The sequence below is a fragment of the Callorhinus ursinus genome, unplaced genomic scaffold, assembly GCF_003265705.2.
Source record: "Callorhinus ursinus isolate GAN/ISIS: 27379988/994484 unplaced genomic scaffold, GSC_fseal_2.0 scaffold89, whole genome shotgun sequence".
NCBI classification, from domain to species: Eukaryota; Metazoa; Chordata; class Mammalia; order Carnivora; family Otariidae; genus Callorhinus; species Callorhinus ursinus.
This window is the reverse complement of record NW_027397151.1, coordinates 243689-264890: the sequence shown is the minus strand read 5'-3', so window position 1 is coordinate 264890 and position 21202 is coordinate 243689. Positions and strand designations below refer to the sequence as shown.

At 47.5% G+C, this 21202-nt stretch overlaps 1 protein-coding gene across 1 annotated transcript in view; it reads left to right on the top strand.

Moving 5' to 3' along the window:
* Positions 1-21202, top strand: part of PRPF6 (pre-mRNA processing factor 6) — a 45310-nt gene that overhangs the window by 9978 nt on the left and 14130 nt on the right. Inside the window, exons 7-11 of the mRNA XM_025865013.2 lie at positions 6445-6539; positions 6899-7055; positions 8100-8262; positions 13082-13200; positions 14355-14573. Coding sequence (XP_025720798.1) covers positions 6445-6539; positions 6899-7055; positions 8100-8262; positions 13082-13200; positions 14355-14573 — 753 coding nt within the window. The remainder of the gene's footprint in view (positions 1-6444; positions 6540-6898; positions 7056-8099; positions 8263-13081; positions 13201-14354; positions 14574-21202) is intronic.

Below are 21202 nucleotides of genomic sequence, written 5' to 3'. Positions count from 1 at the left end.
AGCTTTTACTGTACTTGAATTTTTTATGGTGAGCAAATATTTTATAATAAAAATCAGTAGCTTGTAAATTTAAAAAATTGCAGCTTTTTATGTTCTTGGCTGTGTACTCTATAAACTGGAGAATAGTTCACTGTTTATGGGTATTGTGATTTAATCTTTAATTGAGGGACTTTTTGGGTTTCTACTTTTTTTGCTATGACAAACCATGTGTTGGTGAACCTCTTGTGAATCTGTCATTTAAACATTTTTATAGTATCTTTAAAGTAGAATTAGTGGATTTTTTTTTCATTTAAATACTAAATTGTCTCTCCCGCATGTGGCATTTCGGAGTCTGTGGGCACTGGGTTGAGGGCATCACCTCTGTCGTCATCACTGATTTGAGGGCAGGACCCCCTCTGCCTCCCCCCCCATAAGCAAGCCTTGGTTTAGTTTTCGGTTTTATTAGTGGTGAGGTCGAGCATCTTTCCCTGTATGTTTTAGTCAGTCTTTGGCAGTTTTTCTGTGACAAGCTTCTTTTGTCATTTGCTCTGCCCATTTCCCTCCTTTTTTTTTTTTTTTTTAAAGATTTTATTTGACAGAGGGAGACACAGTGCGAGAGGGAACACAAGCAGGGGGAGTGGGAGAGGGAGAAGCAGGCTTCCCGCGGAGCAGGGAGCCCGATGCGGGGCTTGATCCCAGGAACCTGGGATCATGACCCGAGCTGAAGGCAGACGCTTAACCCACTGAGCCCCCCGGGCGCCCCTCCCTCCTTTGTTTTGATGAGAATTATCATCTCTGTTGCATGTGTCTTCTGTACTTGTTACTCTTTTAGACTTGTTTGTGGAATGTAGAAATAAATTCTTTATTTTTATTTTTATTTTTTTAAGATTTTATCTTTTTATTAGAGAGAGAGAGAGAGCACAAGCAGGGGAAGGGGCAGAGGGAGAAGCAGACTCCCCACTGAGTGGGAAGCCTAATGCGGGGCTCCATCCCAGGACCCTGGGATCATGACCTGAGCTGAAGGCAGACGCTTAACAACTGAGCCACCCAGGCGCCCCAGAAATAATTTCTTTAGAAAAACTTTATATGGTAACTTTTTTGGGGTAAAATATGTATGATAAAAGCTACCATTATAACAATTTTTAAGTGTACAGACAATGACATTAAGTGCATTCATACTGTTGTACAGCTGTCGCCACCACTGGTCTCTGGAACTTTTTCATCTTCCCAAACTGAGGCTCTGTCCCCATGAACTTCCCATTTCCTACCCCAGACCCTGTTAACTTCTGTCTTTATGAATGTGACAGCCCTGGGTTCCTCCTGTGACTGGATCCGTACAGTATTTGTCCTTCTGGGCCTGGCTTGTTTCACTTAGCATAACATTCCCAAGGCTCATCCACGTTGTAGTTGTGTGTGTCCATATTTCCTTTCTTTTTAAAGCTGAAAAATACTCCATTGTATGAATGGATGGATCCCGTTTTATCTACTAGTCTGTCAACAGACACTTGGGTAGCTTCCACCTTTTGGCCTTTGCTGTGCCTAGTGTGCCTAGTGCTGCTGTGGACATGGGTGTGCAGATAGCTGTTTGAGTCCCTGCTTCTAGTTCTTTTGGGTATAAACCCAGAAGTGGAATTGTGGATCATATAGTGATTCTTTGTTTAATGTTTTGAGGCACCTCCATACTGTTTGCCAGAGCAGCTGCACCATTCTATATTTCCAGCAGAGCAGTGCTGCGTAAGGGTTTTGGTTCCTCCATATCCTGGACAACATCTGTTATTTTCTGATATTTTGGAAATAGCCATTGTGATGGGTGTGAAGTAGTATCTCATTGTGGTGGTTCTCCTTCATGTTTCCCTGATTAGTGTTTTTGAGTGTCTTTTCATGCGGAGAAATGTCTTCTTGTGTCTTTTCCTTGGAGAAATGTCTACTCAGGTCCTTTACCCATTTTTTTTTTTGATAGTTTTACAGTTATATTCACAAATAAAACATGCACGTAAGCCGTCTTTTCATTTTCCTTGCTGTGCAGCCTGGCATTGAGATTGGTGACTCTGAGGGCCAGCTGGGTTGCTCTTTCCACAGTGGCTCTGCAGTTCTTGGAGGAAAAATTGTGAGCAGTCTCTTCACAGTGGATTTGTTGCACTCAGCACCTCAGGCTTCTTGACATTGGGATTAGGAACTTCCAGAGCCCCTGGCAGTGTGTGCGTTGTCTTGTTGCTGCTGTAATCATTGCTGGGCGTCAAGATCTGGCCCTTGAATCTTGCATGCACCCTGCTGTCAGTGCCTCTGGGTTTCCACCGGTTGCACTTAATTTTGACATACCGGTCTGATTGGTGCTGGATGAACTTTTTGGTCCACTTTTTGATGATCTTGGGCTTCACCAGAGGTCAAGGGCAGCCTTGATGCTGAACAAGAGATGGCTGCCACCTCTGCAGCAGCACTGGGGAGGAGCTGCCCATTTTTTTTTTTTTTTAAGATTTTATTTATTTGACAGAGAGAGACACAGCGAGAGAGGGAACACAAGCAGGGGGAGTGGGAGAGGGAGAAGCAGGCTTCCCGCCGAGCAGGGAGCCCGATGCGGGGCTCGATCCCAGGACCCTGAGATCATGACCTGAGCCGAAGGCAGACGCTCAACGACTGAGCCACCCAGGCGCCCCCCCCCTTTTTTTTTTAAGAGCAGTTTTTAGATTCACAGCAAAGTTGAGATGAAAGGACAGAGATTTCCCATGTAACCTCTGTGCCTGCACATGTACAACGTCTTCTGTTACCAACGTCCTCCCTGGAGTGGGCCATTTATTAAAATTGATGAACCTACATTTACGTATTGTCACCCAAATCCATAGTTTATGTTAGGATTCATTCTTGGTGTTGTGCATTTTATGGATTTGGACAAATGTGTAATGACATGTATCCACCATTATGTAGTGGACTTTTGAACAATGCAGGGGTTGGGGCATTGACTTCCTGCTCAATTGGAAATCCGCATATAACTTTTTACTCCCCAAAAACTTAACTGCTAAAGCCTGTTGTTGACTGGAAGCCTTATTGATAACTTCAACAGTTGACGAACACATTTCACATGTTATATCTATCACGTACTGTACCCTTAGAATAACATAAGCTCAAAAAAAAAGAAAATGTTACTAAGAAAATCATAAGGGAAAATATATCTGTAGTACTATGTCGTATTGAAAAAGATCCATGTGGACCTGTGTAGTTCAGCCGGCGCTGTTCAAGGATAAGCTACAGTATCACAGAATAGTCTCACTGCCCTGAGAATGCTCTGTGTTCTGCCTGCTCATCCCTCCTCACCCCCTAACGCCTGGCAACCACTGATGTTTTACTGTCTCCATAGTTCTGCCTTTTCCACAACGTCACATAGTTGGAACCATACCGTGTGTAGCTTTCTCAGATTGGCTTCTCTCACTTAGTGATATACATTTAAGGTTCCTCCATGTCCGTCCTTTTTTTTTTTTAAATTCACATTAGCCTTAATTTTAATAAGATTTGGCATCTTTTTGCATGCTTGATGGCTGTTTCTTTAAAAAAATTTTTTTTTAATTGAAGTATAGTTGACACACAATGTTACATTAATTTCACGTGTACTCCTGTATGTTTTTTCATGGCTTGACAGCTCCTTTCTTTCTTTTTTTTTTTTTTAAGATTTTATTTATTTCAGAGAGAGAGAGAGAAAGCACATGCATGAGTGGGGAGAGGGGCAGAGGGAGAGGGAGAAGTGGACTCGCTGAGCAGGGAGCCCAACGCGGGGCTCGATCCCAGCACCTTGAGATGACCTGAGCTGCAGGCAGACGCTTAAGAGACTGAGCCACGCAGGCCCCCGACAGCTCATTTCTTTTATCACTGAATATTGCTCCATTTTCTGGATCTACTGCGGTTTATTTATCTCTCATCACTTACTGAAGGACATCTTGGTTGCTTCCAAGTTTTGGCAATTTTGAATAGAGCCGCTACAAACATCTGTGTGCAGTGTTTTTTTGTGTGTGTGTAGATATAAGTTTTCGACTCCTTTGGGTAAATATCAAGGAGTGTGATTGCAGGATTATATGGAAGAGTATGTTTAGCTTGGTAAGAAACCACCAAACTGTCTTCCAAAGTGACTGCACCATTTTGCATTCCCACCAGCAACCAATGAGAGTTCCTGTTGCTCCACACCCTCACCAGCCTTTGGTGTCAGTGTTCTGGATTTTGCCCATTTTAAGAGGTGTGTAGTAGTATCTCACTGTTGTTCTCATTTGCATTTCTCTGGTGACATATGTAGAGCATCTTTTTTCATATGCTTATTTGTCATCTGTATGTCTTCTTTGGTGAGGTGTCTCAGGGTCTTTGACCCTTTTTTTTTTTTTAAGATTCTATTTATTTATCAGGGAGCACACACAAGCAGCGGGGAGGGGAGAGGGAGAAGCAGACTCCTTGCTGAGCAAGGAGCCCGACGCCAGACTTGATCCCAGGATCATGACCTGAGCCAAAGGCAGACACTTAACCGACTGAGCCACCCAGATGCCCTGACCCATTTTTTAGTTGGATTGTTTTCTTATTGTTGAGTTTTGATAGTTCTTTGTGTGTTTTGGATATAAGTCTTTTATCAGATATGTCTTTTATGGCTTGTATTTTTATTTCCTTGACCAGTGGCTTTCAGAGAAATTTTTTAATTTAATGAAGTCTAGTTTTCTTTCTGTTGTGGATTGTGCCTTTGGTGTTGTATCTAAAAAGTCATCACCAAAGGGTGTAAGGTCTGTGGTTTTGTTTTTCTGCATGTGGATGTCCAGTGGGTCAGCACCATTTGTGGAAGAGACTGTTCTTGCTCCATTATGTTCCTCTGCTCCTTTGTCAAAGACCAGTTGACTGCATTTCTGGGCTCTGTTCCCCCTCCCTCCCCCCACCAAAGTAATTTCTGTGCCCAACACGGGGCTTAAACTCACGACTCTTAGATCAAGTGTCACATGCTCTAGCAACTGAGCTAGCCAGGCGCCCCTGGGCTCTATTCTGTTCCACTGATGTACTTGTCTAATTTTTCAACATTACACACTGTCTTGATTACTGTGACTTTGCAGTAAGTCTTAAAGTTGGGTAGTATCAACCCTCTGACTTTGTTCTTCAGTGTTGTGTCAGCTACTGTGGCTCATTGATTTTCTATAGAAGCGTTAGAATCAATTTGTCGATATCCGCAAAAATGGCTTGCTGGATTTTGACTGGGATTGCGAGGACTCTGCAGATGAAGATGGGAAGAAGGGACATCTTCTTCCTGCCCAGGAACATGGACTGTCTCTCCATTCATCTAGTTCTTTGATTTCTTTCCTCAGAGTTTGGTAGATTTCCTCATAGAGATCGTGTATGTATTTGTTAGATTAACACGTAAGTATTTCACGTTTTTGTGCTAACGTAAATGATACTGTGTGTGTTTTTTTTAAAGATTTTATTTATTCATTTGAGACACAGAGAGAGAGAGAGCATGAGCAGGGGGAGAGGCAGAGGGAGAGGGAGAGGGAGAGGCAGAGGCAGGCTTCCCGCTGAGCCAGGAGCCCGATGCGGGGCTCCATCCCAGGACCCTGGGACCATGACCTGAGCCAAAGGCAGACGCTTGACCATCTGAGCCACCCAGGCGCCCCGGTACTGTGTTTTTAATTTCAGATCCCTTTTGCTTATTGCTGATATATAAGAAAATGGTTGACTTTTGTATGTCAACCTTGTATCCTACAATCTTGCTAAAATTGTTTTTATGTTGATTCTTTGGATTTTCTACATAGACAGTCACCTACAGACAGAACTTTATCTTTTCCATCCCAGTCTGTGCCACTTTCCTCCTTGTCTTGCTGTGTTCCCTAGGACCCTCTGCCCATGTTTCATTTGGGGTTTTTTGGTTATTGTTTATCGTGGTGATTTTTTTTTTTTAAAGATTTTATTTATTTATTTGAGAGAGAGGGAATGAGAGACAGAGAGCATGAGAGGGAAGACGGTCAGAGGGAGAAGCAGACTCCCCGCTGAGCAGGGAGCCCGATGCGGGACTTGATCCCGGGACTCCAGGATCATGACCCGAGCCGAAGGCAGTCGCTTAACCAACTGAGCCACCCAGGCGCCCTATCGTGGTGATTTTAAGACTCACAGCTGGAGAGAATGGTATAATGAACTGCTGTTTGCATATTTAAAGAAAGTTAGCTGGAATAATCTTTTACTTTGATTTCTAGGTTTCACTCATTTTTAAAACTTATGTTTAGTTGAGTTTTTTTCCTGGGCCTTTTATGATTTCTTTTTTATATATTTATCTTTGTTTTATAGATGTGAAATTCGTTTGTGATCATCATAAACTGTTTGAGTTAAGGTTTTCCTACTTTTACAGTTTCCATGTTCACTCATGGTCAGGATCATGGGAGGGGCTCCAGGGGCCTCTGGGTACTTGGTTTTGGGCATCTTTGACTCTCTGCAATCCACTTGGCTTGGCCTGTCTTGTAGGTGTCTGACTCAGTGAGTGGACAGACTGTGGTTGACCCCAAAGGCTATCTGACGGATTTAAACTCCATGATCCCAACCCACGGAGGGGATATCAAGTGAGTGCTCTGTGGAACTGGTAGGGTGGGGTGGGACTCAGGTTGCCTAGAATATTTTGGATTTTATTTGAAAAATATGCAGCCAAAATAGGATGTGGTTACTCTAAGAAATACATGGTGAAGTGGGTTGGTTTTCTACGTATCTCTGTTCATTGTGGATATTAAATGTGTTATGAATAATATTCCAAATTTGTGTGCATGCTGAGCTAGAAAGCACCTTGCTAACAGTGTCCTACACTGCTACTTACATCACTTAGGACATCAGATTTGACAGTCGCTACACGGGTGCCTGCACTCTGGGGCCGGGCACATCCTCAGTAGTGTGGCTGCTGACCCTGTGTGCTTTCTCGCCCTCACAGTGACATCAAGAAGGCACGGCTGCTCCTTAAGTCTGTTCGGGAGACTAACCCTCATCACCCACCAGCCTGGATTGCGTCAGCCCGCCTGGAAGAAGTCACTGGGAAGCTGCAAGTAGCACGAAACCTTATCATGAAAGGGACAGAGATGTGCCCCAAGGTAAGGCCCGAGTTAGGGCATTTTCCTGGAAGGCTGTACCATGCCAAACCCAGGGGGAACCTGGGTGTCTGTCATAGGCAGGAGGGACGTGTCCCGTGGGATGTGAACTCGAGGTAGACTAACCTACCTGCCTTTTGGTGTTGAAACTGCAGACAGGGGCGCCTGGGTGGCTCAGTTGGTTAAGCAACTGCCTTCGGCTCAGGTCATGATCCTGGAGTCCCGGGATCGAGTCCCGCATCGGGCTCCCTGCTCAGCAGGGAGTCTGCTTCTCCCTCTGACCCTCTTCCCTCTCGTGCTCTCTCTCATTCTCTCTCTCTCAAATAAATAAATAAAATCTTTAAAAAAAAAAAAAAAAAGAAACTGCAGACAGGAGGACAGGCAAGAGGGAAGAGGGGAAAAAGTGGGAAAAGGCTTTTCCTGCTTATTTTCACTTAAGAGTGAAGGCCCACCTACGATTAGTTTAATGGCAGGATAACCTTAACAAGAAAGCTAACTTGGTCAGCTTTTCCACCCCACCTAATGTAAGAAACATAAAAATTAATGTAACTCTTAGGAGACTATTCCAGCACTTTTTTGGGAGGTAGAGTGACTAGACAAGTTTTAAAAAGTCCTATGAGAACCTGTAAAGGTCGCTCTCTGTTGTGCAGACTAGGGCGCCCTTGGCAATGAAAGATACCCTCTCTGAATACTTACGCCAGGACATCAGGCATAAAGGAGAACTCAGGCCATCGCACAGCCAGCTGCTGATAGGTCTCCGAATCGTCTGTTGGTTTACCTGTCACCCTGAAGGGCAGACTGTTCTCTCATGGTGCTGTTGTGTGTCTCCCCGACTTGGGGACACAGAGGTGCTGTAACCACGTTCCCAAGCAGTGACATTACAGGGGTCTCTGGTGTAGGCGTACTTGAGGCCAAGCTGATGGATTTTTGTTTGATTGTAAAACCTGGGGCCATAGGTCTGATGAGCCCAGCCCCTCCTGTTCCTGAGGCTCCATCTCAGATTCCAGTCTGCATGTACACTTCCTATTCTTTCATTTTGCCCCACAGAGTGAAGATGTCTGGCTAGAAGCAGCCAGGTTGCAGCCTGGGGACACAGCCAAAGCTGTGGTAGCTCAAGCTGTCCGTCACCTTCCACAGTCTGTTAGGATTTACATCCGAGCAGCAGAGCTGGAAACAGACATTCGTGCCAAGAAGCGGGTTCTCCGGAAAGGTGAGCCTCCCTGGGAAGGCCATCACCAGCAGGCGCGTCTGGGGCTGTGGTCCCCCTGAAGGAGGTGCTGTCTCTTCTGTTCCTGGTGCCCAGGCTCTTGGAGAGCAGACTTTTTGCTGCTTTGCTCAGTTTTTTGGTGGTACTGGCTAAGGAATGGGTAGCATTTTGGGGCCTTTTTCTGGGCTGGGTTGTCCCTGCTCCTGGACTGTCTGGGACTGGGAGGCAGTTTCCGGTTTGGGTTTAGGTCCCACTCCTGCCTTTTCCTGTCGTGTGCCCTTGAGTGAAGTGAGCAGGTTTTCCACATCTGTAAGATGAGAGCAGTACTCACTCGGAACCTGCTGCTTAGGGCTCGATGTGGGGGTGTATTTGAAGGGCAAGCCAAGCCAGTCCAAAGCAGGTCTCGGGGTGTTGGTCCTTTCCACCATGAGGAGCCTGATGCTGTGGCAGCTAGCAGCACGTCATTTGGTTCTAAGGCTGAACCAGTTGGGTAGTCACAGCAGAGGTGTGCATTAATTGAGCCCCTCCCATCTCCTGAAGCCTGTGCAAGGTCACGTGACAGCACCTCATCTTCTCACCTGGTGCTGCAAGCAAGGTGGCGTGTGCCGTCAGCTCCTGTCAGTGCGTGGTTTGCATACGGGGGAAGCCGATTCCATCCAGGATTCACTGCCGAGATGGAGCTTTTGTCGTGCTTTGTCATTATTGTGGAGTTGGTATAAAGAGCAGCATTTCTCCCTCCCCCGAACTGTGCTTTCGATCTCCCTTCCAGAGCAGATGCGAGTCAGAGGGTTGATGTGGAGTAGACTCGTGCAGATGGCATATTCTACTTGAACTTGTAGTGCAGGTCAAATAAAGTATATTTTGTGGGATTGAGGGCAGTTTTCAGTGAGGTTTCCAACTCTTATTGTTAAGATGTGTGTTTGAGTAAAATATTAGAGGTGTGTGACATCAGGCCATGCGAGTGTTATCACATACAGTTTCTGTGTTTGATAGAGGCCAGGCGGAGTCCCCCTTGTGTGTGACCATGACTGTGTGCTTCTGTGCATTCAAGTGTGTTTTCCTCTCTTGGGTCTGGTTTCCTGTTTTACTACCCATTAAATACTCAGAGCCACTCTTAAAATGAGGCCAGGAACAGAAAGTTAGAACCTGTCTTGGTTTATAGGAATCAGCTTATCTCGGGGTGCCTAGGGGGCTCGGTTGGGCATCCAACTCTTGGTTTTGGCTCAGGTCATGATCTCGTGGTGGTGGGATCCAGCCCTGCCTTGCGTGGGGTTCTGCACTCAGCGGGAGTCTGCTTCAGATTCATTCTCCCTCTCCCACCCCCTCTGCCCTTCTCCCCTCTCCCCCTCTCCTCTCTCCCTCTCAAATAGATGAATAAATAAAATCTTAAAAAAAAATCAACTTATCTTTTTTCAGCCAGAAAAATAGTTCTTTAATGACAAACACATTAAACTCTGGGTAATTAGCATTATTTATTTGGGAAAGCTCTCCTGAATCTTGCCTGCCACAATCTCGTGATGAATGGTCAGAATGTCTTTGTGGCCACTCCTTTTTCACCACCAGATTACCTGGGTTCATTTCCAGCTGGCTTCAGATTTGGAGAGGGGAGTGGGGCATGGAGGTGGGGCCTGCAGGGCCTGCAAGGCAGTGTTGAGTGATGGCTTTTCCAGGACGTCCTGGATCTCTAGGGCAATGGCTGTCCTGGCTCTGCTTCTCTCAGAGAGTTGTGCTAAGGTAGAGAGAACACTGAGTCCCCAAGCCGGCCTCTGCCCCTGCTCCCTGGTCTTAGTCCTGGCCTGCCCCCATCCTTAGACTACTTCCAAAAACAGCATTCTTTTTTTCTGGTGCCGCTTCATTTAGTTCTTGGTGAAAATCAAGATGACAGTTACTTCCATCAGTGACTCAGGACACCCTGCCAGCCCTTAGTCGCTGGCATGTGAGCTCTGGGTCTTAGTTGGTTGGCAGCTGACATCTTAGTCCTTTGTTGGGAGAACTTGAGCTTGGAATGCTAGTCTGACACCTGAAGAGGCCGAGTGACCTTGAGTGTGATACTTGACCTCTGAGCTGCGATATCCTTGTCTGTAAGGGCACATGTGGGCCTGTGGCTAGGCCATTGGCTGCTTCCTGTCAGTTCAGCTCACCACGATAGGTATGAAGCCCTATGTTACTCTGTAATTAATACAGTCCTATAAAAGCGAGGTTACTTTGCCCCGAAACCCTGTGTTGGGGTGCATAAAGCACAGCAGCCTCCAGTGGCTGTCACTGTTGGGTCACTGTGAGCACAGGGATAGCACCAGAGTGTCCTCCCTGCAGGGCCAGAGCTGTGTGTGCCCATCCTCTGCTGGCAGGTATATCTAGTTCCGTCTGGTCTTTTCCCGTCTGGGCTGCCCCTTATACACCGGCTGGGTGTAGCCTCTCAAAGTAGCCTTACAGCATGGTCGCTGTCTCTGGGAAGACCCTTGGTAAGAGCTGGACCGGCTGGCAGCAGTTGGCTTTAGCTTTATCGTCTGGATAGCTGATGGGACGCCAGTGGAGGAGTTCCCACTGTCTCCCAAAAAGTGGAGACACAGGTTCCTTGGTGTCATACCCATCTCTGGGTGAAGTTAGTGACTCTGAAGTTAATGACTTCAGTTCCACCTGGAAGTTCTGTGTGCTAGAGGTTGAATTATGAAGTTCACTTCCACTGATACCCAGTGTAATAGGGAGAAGGAAGGCAGAGGCAGAGTAGTCAGCATGTGTCTGCAGAAGCAGCAGGAGAATGGGTGTAGTTCTATGTCCTTGTTTCTCTGGCTGGTTACTGGACTGCTAGCACCTTACCTGGTCAGGGTTCTTTACCTGGACCAGTGACTCAAACTGTTATTTCTGAAGGGGCTAAAGCCTCAGCGGTCTTGCTTTCTTGGGCTGCTGTACTCCCATGAACTAACTCTTGGAAACGGGAATACTGAGCCAGGCCTTAAGACTCTGGGCTCTTGTCCCCCAGGACACTGTGGCAGCTCAGTCTCACCTTGGGCGTCAGAGCTCCTTTCTTCAGCCAGGGCTGGTGCACTGGCGTCAGAAGGTGGAGAGATGCATGCCTGTGTCGGTGTTCATTGTGGGACGGCTGTGGCTGTGTGCCTTGGTGGGCACATCTTCCCTTGGGAGGAGACCTCCTGACAGCAGAGTTCACAGGTTGAGGTGGGAACCAGGCTTTCCCAGTGGGACCTTCAGTCGCTTGGATGTCACTCCTTTTTCCTAGACCTATGTGTTTTGGCTGTGTGAGAACCACCACTGTAGTTTGTTTTGGTTTTTTTTTGCATCCTATAAGGTCAAGGCCTGTTGCTTTGGGGTGTTTCTCCCAGCCAGTGTTTTGAATGCTCTGTAGTGTCCCACTGTTCTGCCAGGCCTTGGCTTCGAATGATGGGGGTGTGGTAAGGCCAGGGTATCCCATGGCCTGACCCCTTTGCTGCATGTCTTTTGCTGTGAGGTAAGTTTCTTGAACACATGATGAGTGTGTGGTGCTGGCATCCAGCTCTGTGGATGGTGGTGCTGGCAGAGTTCTGTAGGCAGGGAAGGCACATCCAACAGTGAGAGCCAATCCCTACCCCTCCCGATGGATTGGGTCCAGGATATCAGCCTAGTCCAGGGGCTGACAAGGGAATAGTTCTCTGGGAAGGGACTTGGCTCAGTGGTGGGCTCAGTGGCACCCTTGGGAGGGATTCTGTGAACCCCGAATGGCCCTGTGTGATCCTGCTACATGTACACAGCCCCATGGAGCAGGTGGGGGCCATGTGCCCCCTGAGGCCTGCCAACTGCTTCTGCCGGTGAGGGAGGCTCAGCATGTTGCATCCTGGCTTCCTCCAGGTGTCCTAGGTGGCCCCAGTCTGTGCCCTGATTCCATGCGAGAAACTTTGTGGGTCTGCAGATTCTGCACTGTTACATATTAGGAATGTTTTCTACACGCTTGGCCCTTCTGTTTCTGAGAAACAAGAACCCCTTTGGGATCTGCCTTAGAGGTGCTCTGGCTTCCTGCTGGTGACCTGAGCTGTGCTTTTCTCTGTCAGCCCACCCCTGCCAGGGGCTGACTAAGGCCCTGACCTCACTCTCCTGATACTCATACCGCAGAGCTCTGTGTTTATCTGCCTTCTGTTGGGGGCTTTTTGGTAAATTGCATATGAAGAAAGGTTGCTTAAACAAAGGTTTGGAAGTTTCTGGACTGCACAAACTGGTAGCTTTTTCTGGGAGTCTGTCCCCCTTCCCTGATGTCCCTACATGTGCTGGCTGCCTGGGGGCCACCGAAGGAGCCCACCTGCTCCAGAGCGCGTGAGGCTCGGCTGCCGTGATCATGATGTCACCACACAGTGTGTGACTCAGGGGCCAGGAAGGGGCTCACGCCCAGCCAGCCCTCTGATGCATGCCAGCCTGGAGATACATGTATCCCAGGGCCACTTCTGTTTTCTTTTCCCTTGACTTCTGCACACTCACCCACAACCTGCCTGGCCGAGCTCTTCATGTGAAGGTGATTTTCTTCTTGTGGTTGCCTGGCTTTGTTTTATAACGTTGATTTTCAAGCCTGAATGGGAGCAGAGACCACGTACAGCCCCCTGTGCCGCCTTCAGTCGTCTGCTGTGGCTCAGCCTTGCTTGTGATTCAGGATGCTCCACCTTGATCTTGGTTGCGTCTGCCCCAGGCTTGAGAGGCCCTGTATAAGGGGCAGGTGTATGATCCTGGCCTGTCCCCGAGGGAGAGGTCTTCTGACCCTGCTGGCAGCAACATTCTTTGGGACATGAGCATCCTGCTTTTGCTTCTGCTTTTCTGTGACCTTTTCTTGTTTGACCTTTCCAAGCCCTTGAACATGTTCCAAACTCTGTTCGCTTGTGGAAGGCGGCTGTTGAGCTGGAGGAGCCTGAAGATGCTCGAATCATGCTCAGCCGAGCTGTGGAGTGCTGCCCCACCAGTGTGGAGGTGAGTCCACCAGGCTTGGCCCGTGTCCAAGTACAGCGGCGGGAAGTGGCATCAGCTGAGCATTGAACCCTGATTTCTGGGACTGTGAGGCAGCATGAAGTCACAGGAGGCCACCTTGTACTGCGGCTGCCAGGCAGAGTCACGCTCCTGATGCAAGTGCAGAACAGGAACTTAGCTGGTCTCTGGCCACTCCAGAGAGTTCGGTGCACAGCACTCTTTTTCAGGGCCCAGGCCTAATTCAGCTCAGAGTTTGTAAATGGGACCTGAACAGTGGAGGGTGATAGAAAATACTGATCGATCTTTCTCTCAGCCCAGCATGAGCTTGGCTCGTTGCCTCAAAGCTAGTTGGATGTCTTTAGTTTCAAACATTCTGGTTCACAACATTCTGTGCGATGATTTTTAGTCTTGGTTTTTTGATATCCAATATGTCTTTAATTATCTTAAGGGTATTGTGAAATTCTCCAAGCAAAATTAATCTTAATTTATTTATATAAAAGTAAATAGAGCCCATACACATCTTTGGTGATGAAATGTTGCAGAATTAACAGCCAGGGTGTGAGAACCCCAGAAAGCTGAACACCCATGTGTCCTTTGTGAAGTCAGCAGTCACGTCCTGCTCACCCTCTGTCCAACACCTGGAATGAGTCTGACATACTGTGTACGTTTAACTGGTGTTTGAAACGTGTGACTGAGAATCTCAGCGTCTCACGTTAACCAGAGTCACTAAGTCAGAAACATAACTGAACAGTTATCAGATCAGGTGAAAATGTTGTACACATTGGTGGGTTCTGTTTAAAGGATCCTTGAGAGCTATTAGAAAGAATTTTGTGGAGGGGCGCCTGGGTGGTTCAGTCGGTTAATCGTCCGACTCTTGGTTTCAGCTCAGGTCATGATCTCAGGGTCGTGAGATCGAGCCCCACATCGGGCTCTGCTCAGCGTGGAGTCTGCTTGAGATTTTTTCCTTCTCATTCTGCCCCTCCCACCCTGCTTTCTTTCTTGCTGTCTCTCAATAAATAAGATCTAAAAGAAGGAGGGAAGGAGGGGAAGGGAGAATTTTGTGGAAGTGTTGCAGCCCAATAAGGTTGGCTCACCGTTTGACCTGGCAGGTTGTGCTGAGTACCGTCCTCTTGTTTGCTGGTTTTCTCTCCATACAGCTCTGGCTTGCTCTGGCAAGGCTAGAGACCTATGAAAATGCCCGCAAGGTCTTAAATAAGGCACGTGAGAACATCCCTACAGACCGGCACATCTGGATCACGGCTGCCAAGCTGGAGGAAGCCAATGGGAACACACAGATGGTAGAGAAGATCATTGACCGAGCCATCACCTCACTGCGGGCCAATGGTGTGGAGATCAACCGCGAACAGTGGATCCAGGTGAGGTCAGCAGGTAGGACTCCCCGCTGCGAGCAGGTGTCAGTGTCTGCTTTAAAAATGCACGTTGGAGTCTCTCATAGGGTAGGGGCTGCTGGATGGTACCTGAGGGTTTTCATGTCGGCAGGGGAAGCAGGCATGTGTGGCCTTGCCTTATGTGATGGTGACATAGGTTTTTATAGAGTTGACACTTAAGAGTACGTCTTGGGGTTGGGTACTCTGAAGAACTTTCTGTGTATGGACACTGGTGAGTAGTACTGATTTGTAAGTAGAAATAATATGACATACGGAGAATGATTGTTCCATGGCTAGTGAAGTCTCTGAAGATCTTCTGACCCAGCCTCCAGGCCAGGTGACCTCTCCTGCCTTCCACTTCCATGTGAGCTCTCTGGGCGTGGGCCCCTCATCTCCTGGGGGGCCCTGTCTGAAGTGTAGTCAGCATAGGGGAAAGTGCTTCTTCACAGTGATCTGCTCCGTTCCACCACAGAGGGCCCTAGAGAGCAAGGCTCCTTGCTTCACCTGCTGCCCCTTGGCACTGGAAGATGGCCTCAGGCCTCCTGTGCCCTCCCTTCTCCTGCTCCTGCTGCCACACTTCTGATGACCATTCTCAGAACAGCCCCCGAGCTAAACTGTCCCCAGTGTGGCCAGGAGGGCCTCAAGTGGTGCTGCACTATTTCTGGGGTCCCTTGGATCAGTGCCCCTGCTCTTCCTCACATGGGTATTAAGCCATGTGGCCCCTTCCTGTGTTTAGGCAATTTTTTTTTTTTTTAAATCCTGAATGCTTGAGGCCTTGCGTCTCCCTCTAAAATTTAATCATTGAGATTCAGTCCCTTTATTTCTTTGGTGTTTTTAGCCATGTTGTTACAGTTTTGATGCCTCATCCCTTTGTGCAGATCCACCTGTCCAGCCAGTGTCTTCTTCCCTGTGCCTGAGAGACTGTAATTTTTCTTGCAGTGCAGGTCTGACAGTAGATTCTTCTAGCTCTTACACGTCTGCAAACAGTCTGTATATCACCTTTGTTTTTGGAGGTATTTTAAAGATTTTATTTATTTATTTCAGAGAGAGAGGGAGAGGGAGAAGCCGACTCCCGCTGAGCAGAGAGCCCGTTGTGGGGCTTGATCCCAGGACCCCGGGATCATGATCTGAGCTGAGGCAGACGCTTAACTGACTGAGCCACCCAGGGGCCCCCAATCTTCTCCTTTTAAAATTGGGTTGTATGTCTTTATTATTGCTCACTTATTTTCCATTTTTTACTATCAAGTTGAGTTGCGAGGGTTTTTATATATTCTGGATATAAGTCCCTTTTCAGCTTATATGATTTGCAAATATTTGCTCCCATTTTGTGAGTCATCTTTGCACTTTCCTGATTGTATTGCTTATAGCACAAATGTTTGTAATTTTTGTAGAGTCCAGCCTATCCTTTTTTCTTTTTGTTGCTCATGCTTTAGGTGTCATATCTAAGGATCCTTCCCTAGCCCAAGGTCATGGAGATTTGCTTCTGTGTTTTCTAAGATTTTTATCGTTTTGGCTCTTATATTTAGATCTGTGTATCTAGTTTTTGTATGTGGTGTGAGGGAAAGGTTTCACTTCATCCTTGTGCACATGGCGAGATTTTGGTGCTATTGTAGGAGCCAGTGGTCATCAGTGTCCGAGGTTATTTGTGGACTCAGTCCTGTCTCCTAGACTGTATACCCTGACGCCAGCACTGTGGTCCTGCGACTGCCGTGGTTCTGTAGAAAGCTTTGAAGTCAGGAAGTGTGAGTCCTCCTCCGTTGTTTACGAGATCAGCTGTGCTTGCTTCTTTGTGTTTCCATAGGAATTTTAGGATCAACTTACTAGTTTCTGCAAAAAAGAAACTTGGACCATCTTTGATTTTGATAGGGATCCCATGGGACCTGCAGATTGCTTTGCGGACCGTTGCCATCCTGACAGTATTAAGCCTTCTGATCCATGAACATGGGATGTCTTTCCATTTATTTATTTAGGTCTTCAGTTTTTTTCAGCACTATTTCAGTGTATTAATATTGCACTTCTTTTGTTTTATTCCAAGGTATTTTATTATTTTTGATGCTATTACAAGTGGAATTTTAATATCGTTTTCAGGTAGTTCGTTGTTGGTGTATAGAAATACAGTTTGGGCGCCTGGGTGGCTCAGTCGTTAAGCGTCTGCCTTCGGCTCAGGTCATGATCCCAGGGTCCTGGGATCGAGCTCCGCGTCGGGCTCCCTGCTCGGCGGGAAGCCTGCTTCTGCCTCTCCCACTCCCGCTGCTTGTGTTCCCTCTCTCGCTGTGTCTCTCTCTGTTAAAAAATAAATTAAAAAAAATCTTTAAAAAAAAAAAAAGAAATACAGTTCATTTCTGAATATTGAGCTTGTGTTATATGATCTTGATGAAATTTAAATCATAATAGATTTCGTGGATTCTCTAGGGTTTTCTGCTTATGGGATCTTGCCATCTGCCTGTTATCATCTTACCCATCCCTCCCCCCGCCTTTCTGAATGCCTTTTTATTTCTTGTCTAGTTGCCCTGGTTAGAACCTCTAGAGAGCCAGCATTGTTGTCTTGTTCCTGATCTAGTTGAATATGGTGTTAGTTCTATAGCTCACTGATGCTCTGATCATGTTTTAAAGACTAATTCTTTTTCTCTCACCATTTTGTTTTGGATCACTTCTATGGCTTTGTCCCCAGAGTCTATTCTTTAACATCTGATCTGCCTTTTATCTCATCTAGGGGGTTTTCTTCCTCAGATCTTGTCATTTTCATTTCTAGGAATTTAATTTTGGTCTTTGAAAAATGTCTCTTGTGGGGTGCCTGGGTGGCTCAGTCAGCTGAGGTTCTTACTCTTGGTTTTGGCTCAGGTCATGATCTTAGGTCCTGGGTTCGAGCCTTGCATTGGGCTCTGTGCTTGGCATGGAGTCTGCTTGAGATTTTCTCTCTCCCTCTCCCTCTGCCCCTCCTCCCGCTCACACTCTCTCGCTCACGCTCTCTAAAATGAACAAATCTTTAAAAAAAACTGTCTTTCACTTTTTTAATGTGAAACGTTAGATTTTTTGCTGCCTCTACCTGATATTTTGAATACATGGAACACAGTGATAACAACTGGTTTAGTGTCCTTGTCTCCTAACTCTGACGTCTGTCAGTTTGGGATTGGTTCTGATACCTGCGTTTCCTTTCGTTACAAGTTGCATTTTTTGTTTCTTTGCATAACTGGTAATCTTTGATTTGTTGCCAGATATTGTGAATTTTCCCTTGTTGGGTGCTGGGTATTTTAAGCATTCCTGTAAATATTCTAGACTTCCCTGTTGGGGTGCAGTGCATTACTGGAGGCACTTCGACCTTTTGGCTCTTGCTTTGCTAGGTCGGACCCAGCAGCGGTGGATGTGGGACAGTTTAGAGCTAATTGTCCTATGGAGGTAAGACCTTTCTGTGCATTCCACCCAGTGACCTGTTTCTCCTGGGGGTTTCCAGTCAGGCTAGTGGAAACAAGCACTGTCCCTGGTCCCCTGTGAGCTCCGAGGATTGCTCTGATCCTTGCGGATGGTTCTTTCCAAACACTCATGCTGTGTTTGGTGCTCAGTGAAGACTTTAGGTGACCCTCTGCAGAGCACAGCGCCAGGGTTCTCTCTTTGTGTTGCACTATTCCTCTCTGGTGCTTGGTCCTGTGTACTGGATGCTCCTTGATCTTCTAGGGCTTGGCTCTGCCTCCTCCACTGGCCCTGCCTGGGTCCCCCTCTCTGCACCGCGGCCTGGAAAGTCTCTAAGCAGGGAGCTGGACCGACGTGGGGCTCCCCTTGACTGTTTCTGTATGTCAGTCATCACACCCTTTGTTACCCACTGTGTTCCATGTGTTCAAAACATCCTCTGTTTCATGATCATCATCTGGGTTTGTGGTTGTCTCAGGAGCAGGGGATTCCGGCCGGGTCAGCAGTGTTTCTCCGGTCCTCTGAGGACTTTTGGAGGGTGATGGTGCACCTGCCAGGGCTTGCTGCTCCAGCTCTCTGAGTGCCTTCTTGGTCTCCTTTGAGCCCTGGGAACTGTGTTGCACGCAGTAGAGCTGAGATTCCTGTGCTCCCAGAAATGCCCACCTGTCAATTCCCATTCCTGATCCCCCTTTTGGGATGCACTTGCTTGGCCACAGCGAGTCCATTTCTTCTGCTGTGTTTCCATCTTGTCAGGACAGATGATTGCAAGAGGTGACGGTGTCCTCTCCCCTTGCTCGTTCTCACACCAGCCTCCTACAAACCCTTCATTGAGAACACTGCCCGTGTGCAGAAAAGTATAGCATGAGCTAGAATTTTTTTAAAACTTTCTTCAGATTTTGTGTTTTGCTTTTACTTCTACTAGAACGTAATGAAAAGGATCTGAATGTACATTAGTTTTACTTCAGTAATTTTAAGGTTAATACATACTTTTTGCGTGTGTGGTGTCCTGCGAAGTGTTATGACTTTCAGGTGTTTTGCCTCCTGAGCAAGTCACCGTTTACTGAGCACCCACTGTGTACCAGACTCTGCTAAATGCATTTTACCCTTGCCTTCTTACTTCCCATTTCCTGTTGTTTGTGGAGCCCAGTCCAGGCCCTGAACCCACAGCTCTGCTGCAGACAGGAGCCTCCATGGCAGGTCCGGCTCAGCCCGCCTGCGCCCTTGAACCACGTCTGCATGTTTTCCTTTTGTCTCGCTGGTGCCTCTTCTTCTCCTTTCTTTGCTGGTTCTCTTTCTCCTCTTGTAATCTAAATCCCTTGGTGGTTTGGCCCTCAGCCCTTTTTTGAGACTTCTCTGTGCTTCTGTGGTGATCTAATCTTCCCACATTGTCAGGAATGTAGCTTCCATGCCAGGAACCCCCAAATGTGGACTTTGCTCTGGGCGCTCCCCACGTCCTGGATCACTCCCCTCCTGCCCTACATCCCCCTGGGACATGTGACAGCACCACAGCCTGATGTGTCCGGGATGCATCTCCTGCTTTCCCCACAAAATCTACCAGTCCGGCCTAGCTCACCGCGGCAAGCAGTTTGAGTCTGTCTTCCCATCTATCCCTGGTCCAGGTACTCCTTGTCACCCAGCTGCGGCCATCCTCGGCCAGACACAGCCTCTCCTGGATGTGGCAGTGACTCCTAATGTATATCCCTGTTGGTGCTCCACCCAGTAGTCAGGGCGGTCCGTTTATTTTTTTATTTTTTTTCAAAGATCTTATTTGAGAGAGAGAGAGAGAGAGAGGGATCGCATGCACACAAGCAGGGGGGAGCGGCAGGCAGAGGCAGAGGGACAAGCAGCCTCCCCGCTGAGCGTGGAGCCCGACATGGGACTTGATCCCAGGACCCTGGGATCATGACCTGAGCCGGAGGCAGTTGCTTAACCGGCTGAGCCACCCAGGCACCCCATCAGTCTTATTTTAAAAGGGCCACCCCAGGGGCACCTGGGTGGCTCAGTCAAGTGTCTGCCTTTGGCTCAGGTCATGATCCCGGGGTCCTGGGATCGAGCCCCACACATCAGGCTTCCTGCTTCGGCTGGAAACCTGCTTCTCCCTCTCCCACTCCCCCCACTTGTGTTCCCTCTCTCGCTGTGTCTCTCTCCGTCAAATAATCTTTAAAAAAAAAATGAAAAATAAAATAAGATTGATTATATATGACTCATTCTCTGATTTAAAAGTCTCTGGGTGCCTTCCTGCCACACTGCAGTAGAACCCAGAACTCTTGCTATGGCCTGCAAGGCCCTGAGCTCCGGGCTCGGCCATCGCCCCACTAATTTGCCACTATGCTTCCTTGCTCATTACTGGCCTTCTCATCATGCCTTCTCCTCAGGTCTTTGCTGTTGGCTCTGCTCCCTGCTTGGGATGCTTCTCTGATGCTTGTAGGGCCCCGAGGACCTCTGCGTGGGGCTTCTGTGGCCCCTTTCACATGGAGGTCCAGCTAGGGTCACCTCTGGGTCAGCATGTCCAGCATGTCTCCTGCACCCTGTTGCCCTGACCACTTACCATAAGTCTCTTCTCAGTAGAGAGAATAGGGTGGTTTCTACCCTTTCTTGTTGCAAAGAGTGCTATAAAAGTGTCCCAGTATGTAGGTTGTTTTGCACGTATGGAAACGTATTTGTAAGGTGAATTACTTAAAGTAGAATTGCTGGGTCAATAGATACACTTTTTATTTTGATGGAGAACTTGAAATTACCCTCTGGGGGATTGTCTATTTGTGCTCCTCAGCCGTGTGCAAGTGTCTTTGGTCCCCACCTTTGCCATACAAGTGTCTTGGCACACGTTCTGATGTTACTGATCTGATGTGTATAAAATGTGCTTATAAAAATTAAGAATGGCTTCTTTTCCGATGTTTAAAAGTCACTTGTAGTTTTGTTTTCTGGAGAACTGTGTGTTTATGTCCTTTGCTTAATTGCATTTTGGTCCTTCCCTAATTGGCGTGCCAGAGACTTGAGTGACACGTTTCTGTGTCTCAGCTGTAGAACCACGGCTGTCTTTTCTTTGCACATCCCAAGATCTGCTTCTGGGGCCCACCTGCCCACCTGCCTGACGGGGCAGCCTTGTGGTGGTCCTTCCTCTGGGCTTCTCTCTTACCTTCCGTGTGCCAGGCTCCTCCACTCCCATCCCCCGTCTGTTTTGGTGTGAATATGTCTTTCTTTTGTCCAATTTG